Source organism: the organism of the source record quoted next, unplaced genomic scaffold (genome assembly GCF_019419815.1).
Source record: "Pyrus x bretschneideri cultivar Hongxiangsu unplaced genomic scaffold, Pyrus_bretschneideri_v1 Contig32, whole genome shotgun sequence".
NCBI lineage: Eukaryota > Viridiplantae > Streptophyta > Magnoliopsida > Rosales > Rosaceae > Pyrus > Pyrus x bretschneideri.
The window spans coordinates 3,709,223-3,733,791 of NW_025999635.1; the positions used below are offsets into that span (position 1 = coordinate 3,709,223).

Consider the following 24,569-nt stretch of genomic DNA (forward strand, 5'->3'; position numbering starts at 1 on the left):
TATGCCTAACAAAGACTCATGTCCTTAACACCCACTCATAGGCTATTCATTAAGGATGGTTCACAATGTGCATACTTCACATTATTCGTCCTTAGAACGACACCAATGGTTTAATTCTCCTCCTTAGATATATGTAGGCAGTCTTCTCGGATTCAACCACACCTTCCATAATCAACCTCATTCTCCTTTTGCCGGATATCATAGACAATTACGATTACGACTAGATCTCGCCTCCGTCTACGGATGTGCATAAGTTTAGTTTCAACATTAGTATTTTTTAATACTAAATGTTACTAGGGTCTTAACTTCCCTCTAGTTGGGGCCGTGCTACAGACTGCAACATACACAGATTTCATCAGAGCTCTCCAATGTGCCCATAGATAGTACATGAATTTTCAGTAATTTATGATGCGTCAAGGGTGGAGTATAGAGAAAATTTCTTCTAAGTCCATCTTTTTAACTACAACGAAGAGTTCTTCACTATGATAATTCACGTAGTGAATGTTTACGTGGTGGGGTTCTTCGTTGAGAACCAGTATCGCGACTTCAGACACGTTTTTTCAAATGCAAATGCTTATTGAGCTTTATTTCCCTATAATGAGGAGCTTAATTTCAATGGCAAATATGATAAACTAGAGTATGAGGCATAAACATAAAAGCTTAATCCTTATACAATGCCATTTTCCAATTGCGATTTGTGGAACATGTTTCCACTATAGCTAGACATTTCCTTTGATCATTCAGATGATATCTGAAGTAGTAAGGCTCATTGCAATAGAGTGCCATATTGCTTCCCACATAGGCATGAGAACAACTTACATACTGACTATATAGTTGGTTGATGACAAAAAAAAAAAAAAAAAAAAATTTGGCCGACTGCCATCGAGAGATATATGGTGCAAGACCTTTTCAAACGTTCCAAAGTCCCATTCATATTAGAAATAGGGACTACCAACAATTCAAAACTTGTAGCACCCATTTTGCTAACCATATTACACGTATGATCTTATTACTTCACATAAATATGCGATGCAGCCCAAATACTAACGAGTACTCCAAGCAAATGTGTATAGCACAAGTCATAGGACGAGTTGCCAGGTTGTGATGGCAAATGTACTTGAGGCAAGTGATAACTCAACTCCTCTTATTTGTATTTGTCACAGTACAATAGCACGAAAGCCAACCAATAGTGAACTTTCCAAACAGATGGGGCAATTAGTGTTTAAGGATAGATATTGTGTGGGCATCGGGCAGTATTATTGTTAATGTTGTGTTAATAGATTGTGAGATGCTAGGTATTAGGACAATGGATGATTCACCCAATGCCTTTGGTTTTGTATGATGATTTATTAACACAATATTGACGATGTTACTACGCGATGCTCATATAATCTCTCTCCTTCCACATTATTTCACCATACGTTTGGAAGGTCCATTGTTGGTTAGGTTTTGTGTCATTGCATTGTGACAAATACAAATAGGGGAAGTCAAGTTATCATTTGCCTCAAGACATTTGCCATCAAAACCAGCAATCCATCCTGTTACTTTTGTCATACATATTTGCTTGGAGTCCTCATTAGTATTTGGGCCGCATCACGGATTTTTACGTGGCGTAATAAAGGCCAGACATGTAATAAGGTTAGGTGAATGGGAGCTACCCATTTTGACATACTGCTATCCTCTATTTCCAATTTGAATAGAGTTTTGTAACGTTCCAAATGGTCATGCACCATGTATCTCTCGAGACAGCCATCCTTAATTTTGTTAGACATCAACCGACAAAATAGTCAGTATGTAAGTTGTTCTCGTGTCTATGTGAGAACGATATGACGCTTTATTGCACTAAGTCTTACCTCTTTGGATATCATTTGAATGGTCAAAAGAAGTGATTCGGCTATAAAGGAAACATGGTTCATAAAGCACAATTGGGAAATGGCATTATCTAACTGCACATGTCCTAATTCAAGATTAAGCTTTTTTGTTCTCGCCTCATGCTCTTGTTCATCATACATGTCGCCAAAATTAAGCTCCTTAGTGTAGGGAAATAAAGATCGGTAAGCATTTACATTTGAAAAAGCGCCTCCTAAACGGTGATATCGGTTATTAGCAAAGAATCCCTCTACATAAACATTCGCTACATTAATTATCATAGTGATGAACTCTTCCTTATAGTTGAAAAGCTGGACTTGGAATAAGCGTTCTTGATATTCCACCCTCGACGCTTCACAAAGCACTGGAAATTCATGTATTATGGGCGCATTAGGGCCAAGCACCGCATCAGAGAGCTCTGATGAAATCTACGCAAGCTGCAGCTTGCAGCACGGTCGTCTCCAACTAGATGGAACTTGAGACCTAACATTTAGTATAAAAAATACTTAATGTTTGAATTTGAATGTGGTAGAAAAGTATGTGAAATTGATTGTTGAAAAATATTTGGTCAAAGGTCTTACTTAGTCTCACTGGCCTGATACTGATGTCATATCAATTTCAAAATGGCCTAGTATTTATAGTTAAAGAGACTTAGTCATGTATATAGAACTAAAACGATGCATGTCATGTTCTTGTTCCTAATTTGCTACTACAGTTGGAATTCAGGCTTCATTGATGTTAATCTAGTTATGCAAAAAGTTTTCTTGTACTCATATCCAATTTGTTCACTCGCGCTCTCTCTTTCTCGATGAACCAGAAGCAGTACTGTCATCATCGATATCAGCCTGCACTATCTCTGCCATAACCTCCTCCCTGTTGCCGCCTACCATAGGTTCCACACCTCATTTTGCACTTAATCAGAATGAATTTTAGGTTCTTGAAGTGCTTTGTCTGGTTCAACTGAATTGAGCACCGTGGATTGTGGACATGGATACGTTGAGACTGTCAGCATAGATGTCACCAATAGATTCTACAAGCAAGAAAACGCTAGTTGTAATGCTACGAATCAAAAGTTCTAAGAAAATTAATATGCAAGTTGTAGCTTTTATATACTTAAATATTAGTTTCAGAAAATGTAGGACAAATTTGACGGAGGATGGAGCTGATGTTATTTTAGATTAACTCTTCCGCAGTCTAAGATAACACCAACTCCGCTTAGTGGGACAATTTTAGGAAACATTTGTAATGAAAACCCCTAATTTTATATTTCAGTATCATGTTACAAGTTATTTGGAACTTCATATAGTTCAATAATGTTCTCATATGTGATTTTTATAAACTATTTTTAGCTTCTCTTGTACTCCTATTTATTTATGGTATCAAATTGAATAAATCAAACATAAATTACAAGCATAATTAATTAAATAAAAGTGTGTGAGAAAATTAAAAAAAAATGTTATCATTTTTCTTCCACACACACCATGGAAAATGATCATCTCCGGATTGCTTTCACCAAATTAATCAATCTGGATATTTGAAATTTGATTCAACGGCTACGAACAGGGAGTCTTTTAAAAGTTATAATAATTTTAGTTGTTTGATCAAATTTCAAAGGTATGAATTAAATGATTGGATGAATTTAGTAGAAGGGATCCCAAAATGAATCCCTTTCCGTACACCATAATCTGGAGCTTTGATTTGTTCAAGGTCTTCCTCAATAGTCCATCGTATGGGTCTTATCTACGAGGGGTATGGGTCTTATTTGAGGGGATTGACCAAGTTCCTTGATACAACCACCCACATGCAGGATGCAGCCTTCTTTCAAGTTTCATGTTTCAAATACTCAATATTTGAGTACTGTTTTTTAATCATGCTTTTCTTGTGTTGTAATTATTTGATAGGATGTGTTATCCACATATCCTATTTTATTTCTCACACAACTTTTGATAATTTATGTTCGTTGATCTTCTTCAATTCATCCGATCCAATGGTCGAAAATTAAAAAGATGTGTGAGAAGTAAAATCAGGTGTGTGAATATCACATTCCTTATTTGATATATTAACTTTCTTTTTTCTTTTTATTTGTTTTTGTTTTGTTCCAATAGAACATAGGACCTTCCATATGTCATATCCAAAAATGAAATATATTAAAAGAGGTAACATAAAATAATGATACACTAACTTCTCATGCGTTGCTATTTTTGCAATCCAAAAACTTCCAACCTACGTTATATATTGATAAAATTCAATTATAATTCAACAAAAGACCAGCAAATATATCGATAACATCACGAGAAATTTTTCATTATGACGGGAACATAGATGGTATATCACATGTTTTTATGTAAATGGTGAAAATTTTATTTTTAAAGTTATTAATATTTTAACACACATATTTCATTATTTATATAATAAAACATGATATATCACGTATATCAAAATATCGTGTAACATCACGCTACAAATACAAAAATGGGCCATAGAAGAAGTTGGGGTTGTACAGTTTAAAGCCAATGGAGAAAAAGAGAGGCTATGATGATGTGATGTGGGTGCCTGCTGACTGCAATCGCATACACTTCACATCCACTCGATCTCTTGCAACAAAACAGACGCCGAAATTCCAGGTGGATTTACTCTGTCTACGTGGATATATAAATCCTAACAGCTCTGCCAACGTGTCAATTCTCTCTAGATTCATTGGTCGAGCTTTCCACGGAGCGGTCCGGGCTGTGCCAGCGTCCGCGCTGCTTGCAATTTCCACGAGTCAGCACGTGCCACGTCCTCCCATCGCCAAATGGGACCCATCCTTCCCCCTCCATTATTTCATATCCCACTCAATCCATAACTAAAATGTGCACGCCACAATTTAAAAACTCCAACACCCTTGATCTGACCAGAAGTCATCACCACCAACGGTCCGGATCAAAAGATCATGTTCCACGCCAAGGATTTATACTCCCGGTCCACGTGTACCGCGTGGGGACGAAGCATCCGAACACGCGCTGCCTCGTGCCGTCTTCCTTTATTAACTGACTCTTTGAATTCTAACCGGTCTCGGAAACGAGAAAAACAGCAGTCGGTTTTGTATTCGGAATCCAACTCCGTCACTCTTCGCCGTCTATTTAACAGTAACAGCTCCTGCTTCCACCACAAAATCCTGACTCAGATTCAAAGACGTCCGCGGCAAGAAAACGTTTCCAAAGACGTCCGCGGCAAGAAAACGTTTCCAGAAAACGCTGATAGTTGTTTGGACGACGACGTTTTCTCTGCGATTGCGAATGGCGTCGCTGGGAGTCCAGTTCGGAAGGAATAACAACACCGTTCTTGATCACCGCCGTCAGAACAGTCTTTGCATCTGCAGTCCTTCTTCCAAACAGACTGTTTCGATGATACGTGGATGCGGGGGCAAAAGAGGAAGTGAGGTACTGGCGATGGCGGGGGCGGGATTGGAGGCGCTGGGGCGGGAACGGCGACGAGGCGGTGGGAGCGACGCGGCAGCGGCGGCGTATGAGAAGTTGGACGAGTGGATGAGGGAGTCGGTTGTGGAGATTGTCAAGAATCTCCGGGAAGCACCGCTGTTGGTTAACGTGTACGGGAGAAGCACGGACGGGAGGCCGAGGCTGGAGACGGAGAAGCGGGTGGAGGAGGAGAATTGGGACGGGCTCAGACGGAAATGGGAGGCGGGAGTGGCGCCGTTCCCGGACGGCGTTATCTTTGTGGAAGAATTAGATGATGATAACGGTGACGGAGAGGGCAGCGGTAACAATGAGGGAGGGGATGCGATCACGAGGGCGTGGGGGTTAGTGGTGCAGGGGAGGGGGGAGGAGAGTGCGCCCGCCTGTTACTTGTTGAAGACGAGTAAAGTGGATAGCGGGCCGGGTTTCGGGCTGGGAATGGGTTTGGGTTGCACTCATTTCTGTTTGGTTCGGGTCAGCAGTTTCAGGGAGAAGGCCCAGTCGCAGCTCAAGAATTGTTGGTTATTGCAGGCCCAGGCCCAGTGAAACTAATTCCCATTCCATTCCAACACAATTGTAAATTAATACCAAATTGATTGATCTCTCCAGAAGAAAACAAAAATGTAAAAAAGGGAGATGAATTGATGTTAAGTTGAATGATTTAGTTCATGATGATTATGATATACCAAGAAGAAACCAATTTAATGGGAAGGTAGAAACTCATTTCCTTTAGTTTTTGTTTGTTTGATTATTTAATTATATTTGAACTTAGGGACGAATGCAATTGAGATTTAGGTTTTTCGCATTAGATTTGGCGGTTAAAGTATATGGGCATCTTTTCCATAAAAAAGGTTGATGAATACACAATTAGAGATAAGATTTTAGGGTAGTTCCATTCACTTTTTTTTACCTCCACATACGCTTGTTAATTTTTGTTTTCATTGATGTTCTTCAATATATTTGATATGATATCCGGATATTGAAAATCTTGTTAAATTTTGTCTATTGATATTCGTTGATTTGATGTTTGGAAAATGAAAATTATGTGTAAGAGGGTAAAAATGGGTGTGTAAATAGCACCACCCAAGATTTTAGTGTGATGTGAGATAAAGTCCTAATTATTACAAACCCATGATCCCAGCACAAAATTAGATGGGTAATAATTTTGAGTGAGGATTGTCGCCGGATTCTCTTTGTGAGAATTCCAGAGATGCTCAAATTATATTTATTTATCGTGCATCGTACGATCAGAAATCATTGTAAATTTTTTTATTTAAAATTGAATATAAACAGTACTTGACGAAAACTGATCGTATGATGCACGATAAATAAATATGATTTGAAGATCTTCGAAATCCTCACAAAGAGAACCCGACGAGGATTCTCTCTCGATAATTTTGACCACTTATAACCTATCCATGCAACCAAACAATCCCCTAATAAGGAACGCGTGGGAAAAGGAAAAGCATGACGTTTCCCCCTTTGGGCCCAAGCCAATCAAAAACCCCTCCATCCCAAAACCTGGTTTGAATTTGAAAACTCCCCACGTTGTTTGCCGTTGTTTAATCTTAAAAGATTTCTCCCAAATCACAATTTCAAACGAACAACGTTTGTAACTCAGTAGCGAGAGAGTGCGCGCTCTTCTCTTTTCTCCTGCAAAAATTCAAATTTTATAATCTCGAAATCGAAATAATAATAAAAATGTCCGACGGAGATCTGCCCTCCTGCGCGCCCCCAATCAAAAACCGTAACCCCAGCAAACCCACCTCCCTCCCAATCGAAATCTCCGACCTCACGCTTCCCATTTCTTGATTTCTCCTCGGAAGAACGAAGACTCGTCGTTTTGTGACAAACCCTTTTCGTTTCCGGGTGGAAAGTTTTCAAATTTTCGCGCCCATTAGATACGTTTAGTGGTTTTTGCAGAAGGGTCGCCCTGAAAGTTTCGTTTTTTGAATTGGGTTCGAAGGTTATGGAGAATCGATGCGATTCGGGGAGAGTTTCCGACGGGGCAGTCCCGATACATAGATTCGATTCAAAGGTGCGTTTTTTTTTTTTAATTCCTGCGCTTGGTTCAAATTTATGGCATTTGTGTTCTGGCTTTTGATTCATTTTATTGGGTTCTAGATTGCTGGGGAGAAGCGAATCAGTACTGAGATGGGACGAGAACGTGAGCTGGGACCTCGCAAACGGGCGAAAATGCGAGATCTTAAGACAGTGTGCCGGTCCGAAGGTAATTTATCTTAAATTTAAGAAATTTCTTGTTGCTGTATTGATTCTATTGGTGTGGAATGTTGTCTCCCTTTTCAGGAATGATTTTTCAATTATTTGGCGCTTAAAGTGTTGATTTTTAAACCTATTAAATTTTAATGTTTCATGTACTTTTATCGTGCTATAGAAATTGGTCAATTACAAGTACTTGTGCAAATTGCACTCAGTTTACAGGTCAGAGTTTAATGCATTTGAAACCCCCTGAAAAGTTATGATTTATCTGAGACTTTGATGTCCAAGATTTTAAGTAGTAAGTAGCTTCATGGGATTTGCAATTGAGTTGTGTTTGAAAATCATTAACGAGGTTGTTTTGGGTTTGCATTTTGGAGTGGTTTGGGGTTCACTGCTTAACTCCTACTCTTTATTCCGCAGGAATTCAGACCGATAATCCAACATCGTTGAAAAACAAGGAATCAAGTGATCAATTTCAATCTGGTGATGATGAGATGTCTCAAGTTACTGAGGTGCCTATAACTTTGGGTGTAGATGCTTCCCAAGCTGGAAAGTCTTGGAGAAATACATTGTCAGTACCAGTCAATCATGCTTCTAGACTAGATCTGACTACTGGTGCGTGCATTGGCAAAACTACGGTTCTAAACAACAGTCAGCAATGCACCGAGAGTTTTGAGATCACCTTGCTTAGGGATCAGAGTAAATGTGAAAAGGCGAAAGGCATTGGATTGGATCTCAATGCAGCGGATGTTTCTACTTCAGAAAAACAAGATCCATTTTATCCTTATAAAAGCACCAATTCCTTGAAGCCAAGAGCTGCCTCTGATTGTGGGAGTTGCACTGGCCCACTCGAAGAGAAAGATCCAATGAAAGTATGGAAGGAGATGAAGCAAAATGGTTTCCTATCATCCACTCATGGAGGCATACCGGTGCCAAAACCGCATCCCAAGAAGACTAAAAATGACGAGGTCAAGAAAAAGATGGAACGCGCAAAGAGGGAGCAAGTGGACAGGTTCGCGAAGGTTGCTGCTCCAAGTGGACTGCTCAATGAACTGAACCCTGGGATTATCAACCATGTCAGGAACAGAAAACAGGTCCGTTCAATAATAGAGTCCCTTGTAAAATTAGAAAGACTTGAAAATGACCGCCTGGGAAACAAGCAAACAACCCATCCGAAGAGTGGAACTTTTGAAATTGGGAACGGGCAGGACATTGGAAATTTGAATGACTCTGCAATTCATCTCTATCATGAAAATCGGCCTCCAAATACCGTCTGTCATGACTGGCAGACAAGAGGGCTGTCTATATTGATGAACAAATCTTCTTTGATTCCAGTAGACAAAGGTGGAGATGTTGAACGAACCACAGCAAAGAGGTTTAGTGGTAAAAGTCTTGAATCGCACTCCATCCCTGAAAGAGAGGAAGATTCGCTAGCATTGAAGTTGTCATCATCAATGCAGGCGCATGACGATGACAGCCCTTTGTCTAGTGAGGAAACATCATCCTATCTCTCTATCAAAGGTCATTTTATTTCTTCATTTTTTTAATCTTAAATGTTCAGTAATTTAGTTGTACTTTATTAATGCATGCAAGTGGTATAAGTTAGTGGTTAAGTGATGGTTAGGGAAGATCATACATGAATACACTGTTGAAAAAGGTTGAATGTGATATTTGATATAAGTTTTCATTCTTTTGCAGCTGCTACCATTGCTTCTCAATGGTTGGAACTTATTCTTCTGGACGTCAAAGGACGTCTTGAAGGTAATGCTCTATCTCTTATATCACTAGTGGATCTTGTCGAGGGAGCATATTCTTATCTGTTATTTATTATGTAACTGCAGCATTGCGGCGCAGTAGGAAGAGAGTTCGAGATGTAATAACTACAGATTTGCCATCTTTGCTGGCAAAAGAATTTTCACCAGATCAGGAGAATAATTCTCAGATCATGAAAACTTCCGCCCATGGATTTTCTAGATGTGCTATTGCAGATATGCATAGAGCAAGGTGGATTCCGCTGTTTGAGCAAATGGACAAAGCACTTTCTGAGGAAGAGGAACAACTTGTGAGTGCTCGAAAAGAAACCTTGAATTCATTTCATAGCTTGTTTATTGCACGCATTTCCTTACAGAACGTACTGGTAATAAATTTCAGGAAAGTTGGTCGAACCAAGTAAAAGAAATGCAGCTTCACTGTGACCAGGGCTTGCAACTGGTCCAATGGAATGCTGCTTCCGGCATTCAACATTTCGGAACATCTGAAAATGATGCCAGGTAAACTTTTGCTTTCATAAATCTAAGCAGAATTCTTCTCAAAAGTTGCTTAGAGTCAGATTGTAATTCAATTTTTTCAACTAAAGCAAATGCTGTAATCTTATCATATTTCTTTTTGTTTGTCTTGCAGACCACTGATGTTGGATAACTCAGAAAAGGCATTAACTGTTAGGGCTGCTGCAGCTTCCATTTACTCGACGTGCAACTTCCTGTTGTCGACAAACATGCCGTGTTTCTGATCTTGTTCAGGACTGCAGTCCTTCCTTCAATCTTTGTCTAATTAAGTAGAATAGGTTCTTGAGGCTATGTTCATTAAGTGTTTGAGTCTGTAACATTAACATGTAATCTGCTGGCTTTTTTCTTGAGATTTATCACTTTGATTTTGGCTAACAATGAGTTGTCGATTCCCAGCATCTTTTGAACATTTGAATGCTAAATCCGTTTGGAACATTTGGCGGTTTTATTAGATAACAATGAAGTGACGACAAGTAAGTTTTTGTCTACATGTTCTTGTTTTATTGGCACAGGACGCCACTTGACTATGTTCCCATGCTATGTAAGTTCTCAATTGGAGGGAGTGGCTTCGCAGACATGTTAATTGATCAAGAAAAGAGTTAAACTTGGTTGTTGTGGAACGAGCAAAAACAAAAAGAAATGCCTTGTTTTGAACAAAACGTCAAATTCCAAATTAGCCAAATTAACGATTTTCCTGACCAATTTGACGAAATGAGATCACATTAAACACAAAATGAAAAGCGAAGTGTGACTTTGGGCAAGATGCAAGGGGCATATAAGCAAAGAATGGAATATCAACCTTCAAAGGTTTACACAGGATTCAAATACAACATTGCTCAACATAAAGACATATAGATACATAATTTTGTACAATCTAAATTCACATTTGTAGGGGCTTTCGTCGAAGAAGTTGTGACATGGCTTCTATAATTTACAACGCGGAATGTCACCATGTTTGCTCGTGATAAAATACAACTTAAACAGAGGCAGAAACTTCTTAAACAACCAAGTTAGTTATAGCGTGGCATATTGCCGACGAAGTAGTATGGCCTACAGCCAGTTAGGTGCCATCTTGCTTGACATTGGCTTGGACGTTGGGTCGTCGGCTACCTTGGCAAGGGAGCGATACTGCAATTTCACGCTCTCTGCGTTATCCAACGTCTTTACCACATACCTGTTGAAGCAATTTGTATACATTAAAACAAATCTAAGCCGGCATCTCATTTGACAAAGGCATGTAAGGCAAGCAATATATATCATTAAGGTGGAATAAAATTAGAAATATGACTAACCATCCGTTTAAGCATTGTGTTGTCACAATAGCCTCGCGTCCAACGAAGCGTTGTGGTGTCCTCTTGTTCCCCTGTGACAATATCACTCCAATTATTGGTTCGAACAAACAATGGAACAAGAACGAGAGCCAAGATTGGGACTTTAGTCTGCTAACCTTTATAATAACTCTGTCAGTCACAGCGAACGGAAACTGAACACCTCTACCCCTTGGAGAATCCATGAAAACTAAATCACCACCACCACCTTTTCCTACATGAGAAAATAAAGACTTGGTTTCGAGGTTTTGATAATCTTTTCCTCAGTTTTTTTTTAAACCTAATGATGCAACCGTTTCTGAATCATGAAAAAAGACAAACCTGGTCAAACCTTTCTCTTCTTCTTTTGGATGAGCGATAAAACTGTAACTCTTCTTCCCGACGGAATGCCTGCACAGCAGCTCGAAGAGCTGCACGTGTGAGACAAAACTGTTATACTAGAATGATTTCTAAAACAAATAAATGTTGTATAGTTTGTCATCTGACAGTTATTCTTTCATCCTTTTTCTTCATCTACAGGATCCCCAAAACCTGATCTTTCCACTTAAAACGTCAATGTTTTTCTATTTCTAAGACACTTGATGATCCCTAGGTATTTTACTCCAACGTTTCTGATTCCATCTCTCTCTTTGAGATTTCAATTTTTCCACATTTTTCCTACACTGGAGTTTTACTAAATGATGTTTACGTCAGAGAATATTACACCATGGATTCCTAGCGCATTAACATTAATTCCTTTTTTTCAGGCTACTGATGCTACTTTGGCATGGAGAAGTTCAGCATGTAACAAACAAAACCAGGAAATCGGAAAATGATGTGCTGCTCATTCCATTACATTGACGATGTGCAAGCAATATAATTTCAGTTACAGTTCGTCAGAAAGAGATATATTTTGACATGGTAAGGGATTATAAACCATCAATGAGAAACTTTTACTTACAAAGATTTGGAGCAATTAAGTCTTCTGAAATTGACTGAGAACAGGTGTAGCAAGCTTTCTGGAAATTATGAAAGAAAATAAAACTTCAAATTGACAATTAAAACGAAACAAAAATTTGCAAGTGATAGGGCAAAACTTTTTATTGGTTCATAGAATCCCACATGCATGTACCAGATATACTTTGTAAGCAAAAGGTTCAAAATAGTGAATGCAAAAACATATGATTACAGTGGCGGATCTAGGAAATAATGTTAGAATAGTGCGTGCAGCACGCAAATTTTTTTTTTACCAGAAATAGCATGCATATCGCCATTTTATCGAGTCTTGGTAGGCAAGTCATTTGGAAAGGCATATTGCAAACCTGTTAATGCTCATTTGCGAGGGTAACTAACATGTTCCAAGACTGCTTCCATATGAATGATTAACAAAGAAACACACTTATCTTGAACACACTAACAATGTTTGATATCATTTCATCCCATTAATATGTTTGTGGATGCTTTGTTATTCACTAAGATCACCATTTCATTCACTCTTCTTTCAAACATTTTATCAAACAGTTGGAGGCCTTTTATGAAGCCAACTCTAATATTCAAAAGGGCAGCACCCAAGGAATCCATGGACATTCACCGAAGTTCGGAGGGTCAGCACCCAAGGTATCCATGGATGCTCCTCAATGCATCCTCCACTGTATGATTATGAAGCCACACCATTTAATCACTGTATGATTATGATTATGCATCCTCCACGGAAAACAGTTAATGACATGCATATATGATAACATGTTGACACCCTGAAGAAAGGAAAACAATCAAAGCAACGACAATACTGTGGGCCGTGACTATCTTTGTTTCAAAGTTTAACCCGAGATTGTAATTATGCATGTTATTAGATTTGATGTAGAACCATATGCACATACACAGCCAAAATACAGCAGAGAACATATGTTAGCTTGTGGTCTAGCTTTAGAGGTTGTGACGAAAGTTAAAATTCCTAGCAAGAAAGCAATGATGTTTGAGAAATATATATGTTTTTTTGTGTAGGATCGTCCAAATATTGTCAAAGCAAACAGAAACGATCACACCTATATATGAGAGAAAAATGTGTGTCCTACTCCGAGGAACTCACCATTCTAATAACATGCTGAATTCCACCACCTCCAAAGGAATGTCCACAAGGCAATATCATTGCGTCGTCCATCAGAGCTCCCCTGAAATTCAACACACCTCAAAGACTCAGTCACAAATTCTAAAACTCAGATGAATCAAATGCAAAACCAGTATATGAAAAAACAAAACTCACGTCACAGGATCAGAGAGAATGGCCCTCAAAGATTCTCCAGAATCGCTCGAGTACATAACATCCTTTCTTCCACTAAGACCACAACCATTTTCCACAACCAAATCCTTCGGAGCAGAACCAGACCCGTCAGAGCCCTGCAAATACTGCGAATAATACATGTCGCCATCCGGTTCAGCAACCGTGACGGCATTGTGGTAATTCCCCAGTCTTCCTTGCTGCGCATTACTGCTGGGACTAGCCCTTGTGTTGTTATTCACTGTTTGCTGTCCAGCACTATGTTCTTTCACCAACACTTCTCTACTTGATCCTACTATCACAGTCCCACCTTAAAATTAACATAAAAAACAAAAAACAACATTCCAAAAATCAAACATTCGACAAAGGTTTCCAAAATTAGAAACTAATTTATGAAACGATCAAAACTTTACACAAAAATCTCTTACCAAAAGAAGAAAGGTGCTGCTGCTGATGATGCTTAACCTTCCCATTTCCCATTTTGTCCTCCCCATTACTCCCATTATTACCGGCAATGCCCTTGTTTCTGCTCTCCACTCCGACAAGCCCGCCATCACCTTCATCATCGTCGTCCACGTCTTCGTCGTCGTCGTCCTCGTCATCGTCGTCCTCGTCCGATCCCTCGCCACTCGGCGTCGTATCAGCTCCGTTCGAGTTCCAGTTTCGCGGCTCGGGCGGGTCCCGCCGATCCAAGTTCTCGCTATAAATGCTCCGCCGGAAGTCCGAGCTCTGTGGCGCGAAGAACCGGTCGTCGATGAACCCGGTGAGCTCGCGGGTCTTGGGACCCGTGTCCCCGACCCGGCGCTGCGGTGGAGCTCCGCAATTGAATCGCAAGTTCTCGTCTTGGAACACGATTGGAGAGTTGAGCCCGTTCTGGGTCGAAACCAGACCCAATTCTTCGGAGGACATCCTTGGGGTTGGGGGAATTGGGGGAATTGGGGAACTGGAAACCCTAATTTGGGGAATTGGGCATGATTTGGGGACTGAAATTAGGGGAAATTCAACTGCTTTTGGAGGGTTTGGGGAAAGTGAATTAGGGTTTTAGGAGACTGATTTGGGTGGGAAAAAGACACTCTAGAGAGTGTTTACTCTCACTTACATGGAATTTAGGGGGAAAGTGAAAAAGTGGAAAGGTTCTAAGATTTGGGGAGCTCAGGTGGAAATTAGAAAAGGTGAAGGACTTAAAGCTCAAAATTTTAATTGTAATTCGGAACACAGTAAAATTGGGAAATTACAAAATCATATGAATTTTCTTCAGAATTAGAACTCTCCTTCTTGGAGATGGTTAAGCATTTGGAGCAGCTGGCCATGTCATCTTGGAACAACGTCGAATGAATGAGGTGGCAATGGTGTTTGTGTTATGAGACAACAAAGGACAGAGCTTTGGGGGGACTAAAGACATTGACGAGGATTGAGGAAGATGGAGAAGACAAGGAAACCGACACACATACAAACCAAAACAAGTACATAAAATCCACATTGACATTGACGTTGACACTGAAATGAATGAGCTGGAAAGTTCTTAGATGTTACGGGGTTATATTTCACTCACTCTATCTCTTTCATTACGTGAATTTAACGAATGAGCGTTTTATGATTTTCATTTTTATTTCCTTCGAATGTGGTAAGTTATGAGTATTTTGCAAATTTGAGGTAAGGGGTTTAAGTTTTTAGAACCAGTTCTGGTAAAGGTGAAAAGAAATGCAACTGCTTTTGGAGTTAATTTGTGGTTTTACTGTGGGTCTGTTTGCTGCAATTTAACCTTAGTTTCAATGGTTAAGATGCAATGGTCAAATATGTGTCAATTTTCCCCATCAGTGACTCCACAATCTCTTTATTTTTCAACGTGGGATGGGACAGTTCTTCACATCCTCACATTGGTTTCTCTTCATTTATCGGGAATGATCGGATTTTTATCGTGTGTGAAAGATGAGCGCAATGCATGCTCGTTTATAAGTTACTGGATCAAACCAAACCAGCTGATTAACCAAATTAAAAAAAAAATGATGAAAATCGTTCGAGAATCAAAGATCAGCTGGAGGCAATCCTGTAAATGAAAGTTTGCTTCAACTACATTTCCAATGTTTATTCTCAAATTGTTGTGTTGCCTCTGAACTCCATCGCGAAAGCGATCATTTGAATGTTTATGAATGGTTTGTGTGTGCAGTAATCATGATGTTCTTTTCGGATTTAGTTTTCTTAACAAGACACGTTCAGGATCAGATTAGTTTGGTACATGTTCTGGTAAACTGATCACTCTCTTTAACTGATAACCTTCATGATCTTGGTGAAAATATGGCTTGAATTCTTAGGCCATCTCCAACCGACTTGGTCAAAGGGTCATAGGGCTAAAAATAGTTTCAAATGACACGAAAGCTGTGTTCAACCGAGGGTTAGGGCAAAAGACTTGTGGGCCCCACCGGGCCCAAACCCCCAAATCAGGCTAATGGGCTAGCCATTTCTAGATAGCCAGCCAACCAGCCCTCCAACGCTAGAATGTCTAACTTAACATTTTGCCAACCCTCCAGCTCCAGAATGTCAAGCTTGACATTTTGCCAACCCTCCAACTCAGCTTATTTGAATGCCAACGACTATTTGACATCAGCATGACGCTAGCTAGCAACGACTAGCTAACGTTATGTTGCCGTCAGGTTACCGTTGGAATTTGATTTTTTTTTTTTTTGGACGAATTTAAAAAAAAAATCTATTTTTTCCGTATAAATACCTACACCATTGCTACAACATTGAAAGTTGAAGATAAGAAATACCACGTAGATAAGAATCATATCTAAAATTTGCACAACCAATTACATCTCAACACGTGGCACTCGAAATCCTATCCGAAAAATTATTAAGATTACATAAGGATAAGAAATCTGGAGAGTTACTCGCTTTAGCGACACGTGTCACTTGAAATCCTATCCGAAAAATTGTTGAGATTTCATAAAGATAAGAAATCTAGAGAGTTACTCACATGAGCGACACGTGTTACTCAAAATTCTATTCAAAAAATTATTTAGATTATATAAAGATAAGAAATCTGAAAGCTTATACATTTGGCGACAAGTGACACTTAAAATATGTTTGAAAACCTTATTTTAATATTGTAGTTTAATTTAATTAACCATATTAATTTAATTAAAATAATAAATTATGTTTGGCCTATGGTCTTTGACCCCCTTGATTGGAAATGATATAAAATATGGTCGAGCATTGTTCATTAAAATATAATTTCTTGCAGGACTATAGGGCTAAAGGAGCCCTTGGCCCTCCTTTGGTTGAAGATAACCTTACCTTTCATGGTTTTAGTAAGCACCTTGAGCACACTTTCGAGAATTCGAGCTTCCGAGATCAAATTAATCGCAGTTGAAGCATTTGGTCTGATATACTTCTCACCTCCTAAACCCTTGTTTTATTTCTTTGAAGCTCTTATTTCTGCAAAAGAATTGCGTCCTACTTTGCTGGGGTACACTAATTTTTCTTCAGTATGTGTTTGCACTAAACACAAACACATTGCGAGAAAAATAGTAATGTTGGTGTTTAAAGCGGTAGTGTTGATACTTCGATTGGTAATATCGTGTTGAGTGTAATGCACAATTCCGAAAAGGCAATGCACCACCTCATACGATAAAACAAATAATGTACCACTTGGACGATATGAAATATGAAATCAAACAACATTATCATAAGGATTCGACGTAGAATAGGAGTGCCGGCTGTCGATTACCTGACGTCCTTCCCTTCCTTCTTTATTTGAGCTTGGAATCGGCAATGTAAGATAAACTTACTCAGGTAGAGTTAAAGGGCATGTGTTGGTAGGTGATAGAAGGTGGTGCCCCTACCATCAAGGCAAGGCAACCCAGCAGCAACAGGCTCCAGTTTCAACTGCTGTGAGACCAAAAGCTAGAGACTTTTAGTTTTACGAGGACATCATGTTGTTGCTCCTCACCAAAGCAAAAGCATGAACAAAGAAAACTACCAAACAAAAAAGCAGATTTCTTTATTATCTCCAAACAATGAAAGCAGAAAGAAGCAGCTTTTTACAGCTTTTCGTTTAAGTGCTTTTCCATGAGTTATGTAATTTGAATAGTCCTCCCAAGCATTTAGAAGTACTTGAATTGTGAAAGCAAAGTCTTGACCTTGACCGACTGCCCATGCCACAGCACTTCTTGGGCTTAATGCTCATGTTTTGGTCCTATCAAAGGTAGTGGGTTTCTTCACTTTCAACGTTACATGGAAATAAACATTGTGATAATTAACAAGCAAAAAATCGATAAAAGAGGATGTACAAACGGTTAGAAAGTAGATTAATTTTTCAAGAAACACTTCCGAATAGAAGAATCTCTTTCCGATTTTACATCTCATTCTCCATTCTAATAATGAGATAAATAGACAAAATGAAATAACCAACCGGTTATAATACAGATTGCTTCTTGAACACGCACTAATAATATTTATATGATTAAAAATAAATAAAAAATTAGGGCATTTGATCCTTGTTTCTTTGACCTGCAATAGTCATCCAAATCCAAAGAAAATCATATAATTTATGAAGGAGCCATGAGCAATTCAAATGCCAATGTATTTATAATTTAATTTAATTAATCTCTTGGGCCCAAAACCATATATTTATTTGGCTGAAAGCATTAGCTAATGGCTAGGGACAACTCATTGGCATTGGCATTTGCTCAAAGTCTATGCACATGGCATGGCTATGCAAATTTATTATATTCTTTGACTACCTTTACCAAATATGGGCGTTGTAGTTGTTAGGAGTGCCGCATTTTTTATTGTGCTTTTGGAGATATTTTCTTACATATAGTTTCGTATACAAACGAATATAAAATAAATGATTGGATGTTTAAAAGAAAAAATTTATAACTTCTTGTATTATGACTTATGGTGTACTCAACTTTGTTCTCAACGCATTAAAAAAGTTTATTGTGCCTTTGGCTAGAGGAGAGAGAAAGATGAGTTAGACCGTTTTTCTGATTATTTGATAATGACAAGCATATTGATATGTTATCAAGAGAAAAGATCATCTCCGGATCTCTTTCATCAAGGCCATCAGATCAAGTGATCTGAACTTTTGAAATTTCATCTAACGGCAAAAAATTATTTTAACTTTTAAAGTGTTAAAACATGTGGGCTTCAAATGTCCAGATTACTTGATCTGGTGGTCTTGGTGAAAGAGATTTGAAGATGATCTCTTTTCTGTTATCAAACCGTCCATATACTTATTAATGAAAGTTTACATAATAGATAATTAATAACGAATTCTCGTTTTATTAATTAGTCTAACCATTCAGCTGGTTAGACGGTCTAATTGAAATTTTACCCAAGAGGAGGGGAAATCTATGCAAGTTACCATCGATTCATTGGAAAGAAAACATTCGGGAGTTAAAGAGGAATAAACAAATAGCTACTGCAGATAAATATAATATAGATAAATGGGTGGTAAAATATAAAAACATAGCTTCTATTCCGACAGGGAGCTCCCTAATCTATATATATATATATATATATAATCTATATATATACATATATATAATATATAAACGTACAATTGTATATGCCCTACCACTTTGGTTTTTTCTCCCTTTTGCAGTATTCTACCGAGCTCTTTAAATTTATTTGCCTTTAAAGTGGGCACTAAGATTCTCTGGTCTCAGGCCTCTCGACTCACTTTTGACTTCTTGAAATTGTATTTTATATCCCATCATTGGGACACACATGGGGCGAGAATAACAACAAACCCCCCTTCCCATACGTGTCTTGGGAAGTCAATTCTGCCCTAGACGGGTGCCACTGTGCCGGTATTTCAATAAAACTGTATTTTGTCGTGTATTTTAATTTTTTCTTACAACGTAATTTGTTTTAACTTTGTCTACAACGTAATTCGCTTAAAGCTTGAAATACCGTTAAAATGACATTCACGTCGATAACAATCAGACAAACTAAAATGTAGGATCAGTGAAATGTTGCAAAACTTTCCAAGCATTTAGAAGTTAACAAATACAATCAGCTCTGGTAAGAAACATGAACAAAGAGAAATTGGAAGAGTTCATAAGATTAGTCATGACAATTTCTGACCGGGACTCGAATCGGAATCCGGCAAAGGAGAATCTGGTGACCTAGCTACTTGTAGCATGGAGGAGAAACTACAGAAATGTAACACAAGAAATCCACAACAGAAGGATAACAAATACAACAATGCAGAAAAAGAAAAACCAACAATTAAAATTTCCTTCTCCCTCGATGGAACGAACAAACTGGATTCTTCTGTGCCGGATAACTTGTTGCGAATCCCTTCACTGAAAATCTGTTAAGATTAGTTTAATCCATCACAACTCCTCTTGGCCTTCGGAAGGACATCGGATCAGCTCCAAAATGTTGACGACCTCCCCCATGTCTGGTCTGTTTGATGGCACTTGTGACGTGCATATCAAGCCTAGTTTCATCACAGGTATAGCCTCTTCTGCTGGGAAAATTCCTTGGAGCCGAGCATCAACACATTCTTCTACCCTGCCTTCTTCCAGTGCTTCTCTCACCATGTCACAAAGCACCACAACATCATCTTCCATGTACTCGACAGGTCTTTTCCCGGTGACAATCTCTAGAACCAAAATCCCAAACCCGTACACATCACATTTCTCGGTTATCTTTACCGTTTTGCAAGCAAACTCTGGTGCCATGTAGCCAAGGGCGCTCTGAATCTTGCTACTCAGAACATATCGGTCAAGCATTGGCAACAACCTAGCCAGGCCAAAGTCTCCCACTTTGGGTTCGCCTGAGCTGCCAATCAGGACATTGCTGGACTTTATATTGTAGTGAATTATGTTCATCTGGTGCAAATGAGCCAAACTTTTTGCAGTTCCAAGAATTATGTTGAACCGGTCATTCCACGACAGGAAGTTTCCACCTGCTCCATCATGAAGATGCTTGTATAAACTACCACCGGCAACATATTCGTATATGATGAGCTGTAATGATGGAGTCCAGTAATAGCCTTCGATCTCCACAAGATTATCGTGCCTCACTTTCCCCAATTTCTTCACTTCCCTTTCAAATTCTCCTTGAGATTTGACAAGACTAGAAACAGTGAGCTTCTTGATTGCAACTGGTCGTCCATCTCGAAGAACAGTCCGGTAGACTGCTCCAAACCCACCTCGCCCAAGCTCACAGTCCTTGTTGAGCAGTGCATGTGCGCTGGTGCTGAAGTCAGGCTCACCTGAGAACATGACAAGCTTGCCAGAGTTTCCATCTGTTGTAGGGGAATGGCTGAAGTCATCCCCACCTGAAAATGCGAGGGCTGCCGCCGGTTGAGTTGTGGAAGAGGAAGACCGGACACGGAGATTAAGCACAGTAATGGCAATTACACCAATGACAATGACAGCGGCTGCAGCAATGGCAATAAGCGAAGAAATACTGAGTAAGATTCTTCGATGACCAAGATTTGATGAGATTTCTCCTGTGCTGGAGTCAGAAGAGGAATTGGGATTGAGGACAATGGGTTTGGGAAGGACTCCCGGGCAAGACTTGTTAACTGCAGAACCACAGAGAGATGGATTTCCAGAGACGGAGGAAGGGGAGATGGTGTTGAAAAAGGCACCCGCAGGTAGTTCACCCTGGAGGTTGTTGTGGGAAATTTTGAAGGAAAGAAGGTTGGGAAGATTGGCTAACTGCTTCGGCAGTCCTCCTGTGAGGCTATTGAAAGACAAGTCCACATTTTGTAAGTTGGTAAGTTTGGACATTGCCGCAGGTATTGGACCAGTCAGTCTGTTCTGTGATACAATTCTGGAGAATTCAACCAAAACCAATACATCAAAAACCAACAAATAAATTGTCAAAGAATCTCAAACAACAGAAAAACATACTAGGATTAAGGTAAACACGATTCGTGATGAGCCAAACACGATTCGTGCGTAAAATCATTCTCATATCTTGATTAAGTAAGTGCAGAGGATTTCTAAAATTAACAAGTTACTACCCTTAAAGATTAAGAAAAATTAGGACACGAAAATGAAATGTAAGAGAGCAAAGGGAACTTACAAAGTGGTTAGAGAAGAACAGTTCTCGATTGAAGTTGGAATGGTTCCATTGAGCCGATTCTCGCTCAAGTCGAGATTGTCCAGGACCTTCAAGTCTCCAATGGCCACAGGAATAGGACCAGCAAGAGAGTTACCAGAGAGGTTCAAAACGTGCAAGCTGCTTAAGGCCCCAATGTCAGACGTAATTTCACCCGAAAAATGATTAAGGGATAAATCCAAGACTTGGAGATTCTTTAGTGCATTTCCAGCTGATGAAGATAGAGGGATGTTCTTGCTTCCACTTGGTTTTTTCTCTGAAAGTGAAACTTCCTCTGTACCTGCCGCGAATATCCACACAGGAAGCTCACCCGCCATCGAATTCTTGCTAAAATCTAAACCCAGAAGGTTTGTGCAATAAGACAGAGACTTTGGCAAGCTACCAGTGAACCCATTTGCAGAAAAATTCAATACTTTCAAAGACTCAAGATTGCCTATTGAGCTTGGAACTTCACCCAAAAATCGGTTGCTAGAAAGGTCCAAAGTCTCCAGGCTCTTCATCTCTCCAATCCACTCCGGAACCTCACCGGAAAATGTGTTCTGGTGCAAATTCAGATAGCTGCACAAGCCAAGTTTCTGCATTGTCTGAGGGAGGTTACCCGAGAACGAATTCTCGCTCAGATCAATGGACCTCAAGAGCAACCAGTTTCCAATTCCATCTGGAACTTGCCCAGTAAACCGATTCCTGGCCAAATTAATTCCTCGCAAATTATTCAATCCTTCAACCCCCTTTGGAATTCCACCCTCCAACAAGTTATCAGACAAATCCAGTGATCTAATCCCACTCAAGGACCAAACCCCAGCCGGAACCGAACCCGAAAACTGGTTCAACGACAAGTTAACAGATGCTAGACTCGGACACGAGCCCAAACTCTCTGGAATTTTCCCGGAAAACTTGTTTTTCGCCAGAGAAATCACTCTCAGTGACCCACATTGCCGGAAAAACTCTTCTGGAACATCACCGGAGAAACTGTTCTCACTCAAATCGAGAACTCGGAGGTTGTCGATGTGAGCAATGTTAGGCGTTAAGCTTCCGATGAGATTGTTCTTCGAAAGCGAGAGCTTCCGGAGCGCTTGCAGTTGCAGAAGGCCGCGCCCGATGTGACCCGAAAGCGAGAAGTCGTCGAGGTTGAGCTCGATGACCCGGTTGGATCTCGGGTGGCATTTTACCCCGACCCAACTGCAAGCACTGTCGTCGTCTTCGCTCCAAGACGCTAACTTTCCCTTAGGATCTTGGATATTCGCCTTGAACACTATCAGCCCCAACACGTCGTCGTTCAGAGACGGGTTCAGAGATCTCGCAAGAACCGGACACAAAACAACGACGGCGAATAGGAGGAGCAGCGTTTTCATGCCTGAAAAGGGTCGCATTGTTCGGTACTCAAGGGCCCCCCACTAGAACGACATAAAAACCAGAGAGCTCAAAACTAAAAGAAAGAAGACAACTTTCTCCAACGGCTAGATTTATGGGTGAAAGTGCTCCGGAAAACGGCACTGTTTGCCGGTAAGAAGCCCAATAAACCGAAAGAGGGCGTGAAATGGGAAAAATTCACAGCCAAAAACCCCAGAAATTAACCGCTCCCGAGTGAAGCACAGTAGAGCTACAGAGCTCGAACAGTCAACAAAAGTCAAAGAAGAAGCTCCGAGCTTGTTCGATATGAGAACCGTCAAATGCCGATGCTGGAGTTTTCGAATATCAGCCCGGGAATGCTGCAATGGTGGGGAAACACGCCGGAATTTGCAGCGGGAAAAGCTCCGGCGACGGAGGAGGAGAATTAGGGTTTTGACAAAGCTGAAGGCTTTGAGTATTCAGGGAACTTTCTTGAGAGCTTCACTCTCTCTCTCTCTCTCTCTCTCTCTCTCTCCCCTCTCTCTATCTCTCTCTCTCTCTTCTGTGTGTGTCTGTGACTACGTAGTGTATAAAGTCTAATGAGCTTCTGAAAAGAGAAAAATTTTCTCATTAACGGCAGAGCAGGGCGGGACCGGCCTGGTAGATGGGGACTTATTTATGAATAAGGATTTTTTTTGTGGGGATTACGAAGATTCTTAAATTATGTTTGTTCATCATACATCATGTGATCAGAAATTATTTTAAATTAAATATAAATAGTACTTGACGAAAATTGACCGGATGGTATATGATGATCGTATACTATTTAAGGATTTTCAAGATCATCCTGCCTATTTATTACGTGTTTGACACGTGTTGGGATCCTGAAGGGTGTACGGTGTCCGACGTGGAACACGCCCAGTCGTCGTTACGGGTGGCGCTTTATGACCGGGAAGGCACAAGTGGCGGTAACCGTCGACGGAGCAGAATGTGACCGAAAAACTGTGTGAAATTACGGTTATGATATGTTGCTGCTAACATTTTTCAGGTAAAATTGTTTCTGCAACGCAGGCATATGTTATAAATTGTCTTTTAATTCTTCACTTTACTCGATTCAAACATCAGAAATAAATAAGCGTTTGCATAAAGAACAAAAATGGTGTATTTAAATTATTTAATTTTTATATTCAAATTTTCCGATTCATTGAATAAATTAAAATCAAAATTTTCGAAATAAACAAGATTATAAAAATCATGCGGAGCTGGATAATAAAACTCGACCCCTAGCAATTCGATTAGGATTTTGGTATCTTGATCTCATTTTTTTTGCATTGTTTGCACTTGTTCAAACTTAATTAAATAAGCAATAATGCAGATTACCTAAATCAATGATTCACCCTCTTTTAGACTGGCAGTTGATAACATAATCATAAACTAAATTAATAAATAAATAAAAACATGCCTTGTACATCAACATTTATGTTTATTTGCCATTTTAATACCATGTTTATTTGTAATGTTTGGCATGAAAGAGATAGATGAAATATGTTCTTTTTATACATATGTTTCTAAAGCACTTCCCTAAGTTTCAATTTTTGAAAGGTACGAAGATAAACAAAAATACCAACCAATTGAAAGGATAAATCAATTGAAAATATGTGTTGTTTTCATGTCATATCCGTTATTTTAATGGATTGTGTCGAGTTAACTTGTTATCTTAATGGATTCTCAATAGGTG

At 39.5% G+C, this 24,569-nt stretch overlaps 4 protein-coding genes across 4 annotated transcripts; 2 read left to right on the plus strand and 2 right to left on the minus strand.

Annotated features, from left to right (window-relative positions):
• The first annotated feature begins 4,813 nt into the window (after positions 1–4,813).
• On the plus strand, positions 4,814–6,056 carry LOC103940649. The gene has a single exon (XM_009350804.3). It carries the CDS (start codon positions 5,148–5,150, stop codon positions 5,868–5,870), a length of 723 nt encoding a protein of 240 aa, XP_009349079.1. The 5' UTR covers positions 4,814–5,147; the 3' UTR covers positions 5,871–6,056.
• Positions 6,057–6,819: 763 nt separating this feature from the next.
• Positions 6,820–10,264, plus strand: LOC103940654. Its single transcript, XM_009350809.3, has 7 exons — positions 6,820–7,362; positions 7,449–7,554; positions 7,965–9,065; positions 9,243–9,305; positions 9,386–9,606; positions 9,696–9,814; positions 9,945–10,264. Exons 1-7 carry the CDS (start codon positions 7,294–7,296, stop codon positions 10,051–10,053), a joined length of 1,788 nt encoding a protein of 595 aa, XP_009349084.3. The 5' UTR covers positions 6,820–7,293; the 3' UTR covers positions 10,054–10,264.
• Positions 10,265–10,599: 335 nt separating this feature from the next.
• Positions 10,600–14,846, minus strand: LOC103952827 (U-box domain-containing protein 62). Its single transcript, XM_048590713.1, is given in 8 exon segments — positions 10,600–11,003; positions 11,122–11,192; positions 11,277–11,371; positions 11,475–11,567; positions 12,098–12,155; positions 13,226–13,307; positions 13,400–13,724; positions 13,843–14,846. Coding segments are annotated over 8 exon segments (1,329 nt in total). The 5' UTR covers positions 14,324–14,846; the 3' UTR covers positions 10,600–10,879.
• Positions 14,847–19,460: 4,614 nt separating this feature from the next.
• Positions 19,461–23,452, minus strand: LOC103940656 (probable LRR receptor-like serine/threonine-protein kinase IRK). The gene is made up of 2 exons (XM_009350810.3): positions 21,467–23,452; positions 19,461–21,211 (listed from the first exon to the last, which is right to left on the minus strand). Exons 1-2 carry the CDS (start codon positions 22,870–22,872, stop codon positions 19,759–19,761), a joined length of 2,859 nt encoding a protein of 952 aa, XP_009349085.2. The 5' UTR covers positions 22,873–23,452; the 3' UTR covers positions 19,461–19,758.
• Positions 23,453–24,569: the final 1,117 nt, after the last annotated feature.